Source organism: Nansenia antarctica (assembly GCF_963989245.1).
Source record: "Nansenia antarctica genome assembly, chromosome: 15".
NCBI classification, from domain to species: Eukaryota; Metazoa; Chordata; class Actinopteri; order Argentiniformes; family Microstomatidae; genus Nansenia; species Nansenia antarctica.
Window position 1 is genome coordinate 28,429,920 of NC_137685.1, and position 5,207 is coordinate 28,435,126.

A 5,207-nucleotide genomic window follows, 5' to 3' on the forward strand; every position below is an offset into this window, starting at 1 on the left:
TTCCCCTCGACAACTCAAAATCAGCCATCTCGATCTGATCCTGGATAGCAAAAAAGAATCAGGATCATTCTGATCCAGATTAAAAGTTAAACAACTGGGCCCAGTGGCTCATCCTAGGATAAACTGTTACTATCTGTTCATGCTAGAAAGGATAGAAGAACATCACTTGCTTCATTTAAACGTACGGTTAACCCCTTAACCCCTCATACAAATCTGTTGCCCTCTCTTGCATGAAGACGTAGTGACTCCCCCTGCCAGGACACCAGCAAGTTTAGGAGCGTGCTTACGACAGACAGGAAACGCATTATAATAATCCATAGACATTTGACAGCGCTGGCCTGGCTCACTCTCTGAGCTGTGGTTTGTAGGTAATAGTTTACAGATGAGCCAACATGGGCCATCTACAGCACGGTGCTAGAGCTCACTACTCCAGGCTCCGTCTGCTGTTACGTAAGGCAGCGGTGCCACGAGAGCCGTGGTAAACGATGGTGACAGTTCAGTGTAGGATGTGGGGCACAAGGCTGGGCGGGACAATTAGCCCACATCTGCTGTTACAATAACCACCTCGATAGCTGGCGGCCCTCCCTTCTATCTGATGGAATTGCACTGACACAAGAATGTTGCTCTATTGAGCAAGGATAATACATCTGACTGTGAATATTTGTTGACTGTTGTGGAAGGGAACATAGCTAACTTTACAGATAATGTAAATTTGTATGAATCTGCCTTCAGGCAGTTCTAGTTGGTAGTATACCTGTCAGAAAGGATAAGCTTTTCTCTCTATGTACCCTTAACCAGTGAGAAAAAACATTACAGGTGAACCAAACCTGAGTTGCTGTGATCAGCCTTCATTGGAATGTGATTATCTTTCAACCAAGGTTGGCGATTGAATGGAATGGTGTATGTAACCCAAAGTATAATAAATCCAGTAAACATATTATTGTCCATTATTTATTTTTACATTATAAAAACCAAAGTGCTGCAGATAAAAGAACAGAACTTTTTGCAAATGGACCAAGAAAAATACTAAAATAATTTATGATACACAATAAACAAACAAATTTACAGGGAAAATCTATACAGTTGCATTTAAGAGGAGCAAAATAAAAGCCAGGTTGGACACCTGGGCGAGGTAGGTCATGCTTTTCAACAAGTATAAAACATTGTAGAACATTGGAGTCCATAACAGAATGCATTTCAAGGCATGAGAACTGCATTGTTTCACAATAACAACACACCAAATTCCTACCAACAGGTCAGGTCTTTCAAGTTCACACAAGTAAATGGAACATGTCTATTTAAAAATAAAAAAGATGTTAAGACATTGACAAATTTTTGCATTGAATGGCAATAATTGGCATACATTTAATTCAACCCTATAATTAGAATTCAAACTTTAGATCCAGCCCAAAGTAAAACAAACTATTTAATGAGAAGAACTGAGTTATTAACGTGTGGGGGAATGTGATATAGACCTTACAGGTTCAACGTTTAACTACTTGCTCCTCAAATGGATATAGATTATTGTACAACATAGGCCGTTACCTGTAGTCTATGAACATATGACTTTGGCAAATTGCTAGGACAACAGACATAAATATGTATCTGGGCTGAACATGGACCTGTCGCTCCCAACCAAACCTTGTTAACAGTTATAAGTGTCTCTCAGCAACCTCCAACTCCTCTTGAACAGTCTGCAGTCAAAGCATGTGGATTCCACCATGCATTGTGTGTGTGTGTGTGTGTGTGTGTATGTGTGTGTGTGTGTGTGTGTGTGTGTGTGTATATGTGTGTGTGTGTGTGTGTATGCGTGTGTGTGTATGTGTGTGTGTGCACACGCGTGCGTGCATGTGCGTGCACACCCGCTCATGTAGCATCAAGTCTAGTCCAGACCTTTAAACTGGTCTTTGAAATGTCCCATGGTGCACTCCTCTAACCTCCGCACTGTCCCCCCACTACCTCCTGAGTTGCTCCAGTCTGGCTTTGAGCAGCTCCTGCCTCTCTCGGAGCTTGTCCTTCTTGGCGTTAAGTCTCTTGCCCTCCAGCTCCAGCCCCCGGATGCCGTCCCGCGCCCTCTTCAGGATCACCACCTTGGACGCCTTGTCGTTGTTGGACAGCTCTGGGACATTGTCTCGGAGCCGGAGGAAACAGTTCTTCAGCTCGTTGCGCCTCTGCCTCTCCATTACGTTGTGAGTGTGCCTCCTCTCCTCCTCGTCCTCCACCTCGGGGGCCTGCCTGGAGCTGGACTGCTGCTGCTGGTGGTGGTGGTGGTGATGGTGATGCCGGGAGGACGAGGAGCTACGCCCTGAGCTGTGGTGGCGGCGGTGGCGGTATCTGTGAGACTCTGTGGCCCGGGAGCGCTTGCTGTGGGACCCTGAGGTGGACGAGGGCTCGGGGCGAACCGGGGAGGCGGGGCAGGGGGCAGCGTAGTTGTGCTGCAGCTGGATCTCCAGGTGGTGGCGCTTGAGAGCACGCTGCTGCCTGCGGCTCTCTTCTGCAGACTGGGAGAGGGCGGACGGGCTGCTGGACCGCTTTACTGTCACCACATCAATCTCCTCCTCTGTAGAGAGAACCACACACGGGTCAGATCAGGGGCTAATAGACCTCTCAGATGCAGATACATTTCAGATGCTGTTGATAAAGTGCCAACTGCATTTTATCAACAATTATAATAATAAGCTAACTGCAATTGTTTAATTTCCCTGTTAAATATTTGCATATTTATTATATGCCTGAATATTGACAAAAAAAACTATTGCCCTAATCTTTACAACAATTCACCAGAAATGGGAGAATCTGAATTAAGTAGACCAACAAGTTTGCAGAAACAATTTTGTTTCCCTTAAGGGTATTAGGCATTACGTTATCACTGTAATTGCTATTTAATTCTTATTCAATATTCTTACGTCACTTTCCTTCCGCTCCTCTAAAACTGTATCGCAACACACAGTTACAGCTCATGTTAACAATGAAGACCAACTCACCAGAATCACTGGAGGAATACGTGGAGAATTCTCCTCCTGCTGAGCCATAGTCTGAAGTCGACTCGCTCGGTTCCTGACTGTCTGGTTCCTGGCTGTCTGGTTCCTCGCTGTCTGGTTCCTGGCTGTCTGGTTCCTGGCTGTCTGGTTCCTGGCTGTCTAGTAATAATTCCTCGTCATCCAGAACTTGACACGCCAGCGCCGCACTGTGGCAGTCCAAGGTGGAACCGGCGATCTCCTCGAAGATGCTGGTGTCTATGTCCGAGAGCAGCGGGCTGCTGGACAGCACAGAGGAGAGCTTCTCCTCCAGGGACTTATCACCCAGGACATGCCACAGACAGTCCTCCGACTCCTCTGGCTGCTGGTCCTTAGAGCCGGTCGCATTGCTGCTGTGGTTGAAAATGTCACAATTCCAATTCAGCTGAAGGTCTTGATCCTCCAGGAGTATTTCCGAGACGTAGCTCAGCTGGTCCTCCTTGGAGAGGGGCTTACTGTTCAGCCCCCCGGCCTTCATGGGGGGGCTCTGGGGCGGCGTGGGGAGCGACTGCAGGTCCTTCATCAGGCTCTGGCAGAAGTCGTCATCGAACAGGAGAGGCTCGGAGTAGAACCAGTCCTCCTGGGTGGAGAAACTCTGCAACATGGTGGCAGAATCTGGAAAAGTGGAGAGGAAAAGCAAGTTGTTAAAAGAAATTGCTTCCTCTCTACGACCCCCGTAACCACGGTGCTGTTACTCCAGATCGGTTTAGCAGGCTATGGGCCTGTATTCCAAGTGCAGGGCAAAGTTCTCAAGTGCTGCTGGTCTATTAATCAGCCTTTGACAAGCCCAATGTTATATTAATGTTTACATCCTCCTGCCCCGCCCCGAGGGGGGCGGTCATCCCCCGGCCCTGCTGCCCCCCATGACATCATTTAAACAGCTGGAGAGCTCAACGTGAGGTCCCCCAAAAATTTACATTTCCTCCTCAAATCGGTCAGCCTGCCTGATTGCTTCATGTAAACGTCAATCAGATGGCAACCAGAATAAGGCGAGGTGTTTAGAGAAAGCACACTCAAGACACTGGCAAGCAACGTTAAATACTCTATGCAACAATGTAACGCTGACGTACTGCGCAATTGACCATGTGGCACTAGGAGAGATCCTGCAACTGTCTGGTTAGATGTCTCTTATTCAACTGTCTGGTAACTGTCTGGTTAGAGATGTCTCTTATTCCACTGTGCCCATCATACCAGCCTCGCCAACCAACTAAGCAAAGATGTGCCATGGAACTACAAAGCTACGTGATCGCGATGACCAGCTATTAGGTAACCAGCTCAGATGTCCCATGTGAACAGACATGCTGGCTGCAGTTCCCCAGCTGCTCCTCTAACAGTCTCACACAGACTTGTGGCTTTGGTTAGGCCGGCTAGTCCAATAATTAAAACCTACATGTCAAATTGCACATACAAATAATCTTCCTTAAACAAATGTTTAACAAAGGTAGATTTCCGTTCGAAGTATTTTTTATTTTTTTGCAATATCGTTGATTTCCAGTATGCTGAGCTCAACCAAATCCAATTGATGCAGAATATAGATAGGCCTGTTGTCATGCATATCAATCGGGTCCCTTTAAAACACGCATAATGAATGTAATAATGTCATGCAATCGTGTCAAATCCAGTAGGTTAGTGAGCAGCTAAACTGGTCTACCGGCGAGTGAAAGAAGCCATGTGAAGAAAGCCACGCTGACATTGCAAAGCCAACAAATCTGCAAATCACTCTGTTACCTTTATTCTGCCAGGGAGATGGGAAAATCAGCAATCAAACACTCGTACTGGGTGACTCGATAATTTCCAAATCAATGCAACTGCGGACAATTACTGTAATCTCGCATTCAATAAAGTAATGTGTAAAAACTCGTAAGTGCGTCTGTCTGTACCACGTATCACACGCTGCTCCGCGCGCCGGTGGGTGTGGCGCGGCCGGACCCACACACGTAATATACGACCGTAGCGCGACGGTATTCTTCCGCGGGGCTAAAATCGCGCCAAAATGTCCATATCAAAACTGTACAATTCACTCCCAAAAATGTATCGCGCAAATACTGTTCGTGTGGTTTTATTTCATATACGTCTGCTCGGAAAAGACGTGGAAAACGCCAGACTAGAATAACTCGTTTCAAGGAAGGATCTATTTTGCCACAGACCAGACGCGGAGGGAGATCTACTTTGCATGCCAATTATGGAATT

General features: G+C 46.6%; 1 protein-coding gene across 1 annotated transcript; it reads right to left on the reverse strand.

Annotated features, from left to right (window-relative positions):
* Positions 1–957: 957 nt before the first annotated feature.
* On the reverse strand, positions 958–4,894 carry mych (myelocytomatosis oncogene homolog). Its single transcript, XM_080545560.1, has 3 exons — positions 4,746–4,894; positions 2,985–3,632; positions 958–2,560 (listed from the first exon to the last, which is right to left on the reverse strand). Exons 2-3 carry the CDS (start codon positions 3,619–3,621, stop codon positions 1,956–1,958), a joined length of 1,242 nt encoding a protein of 413 aa, XP_080401686.1. The 5' UTR covers positions 3,622–3,632; positions 4,746–4,894; the 3' UTR covers positions 958–1,955.
* Between the last annotated feature and the right edge of the window lie 313 nt (positions 4,895–5,207).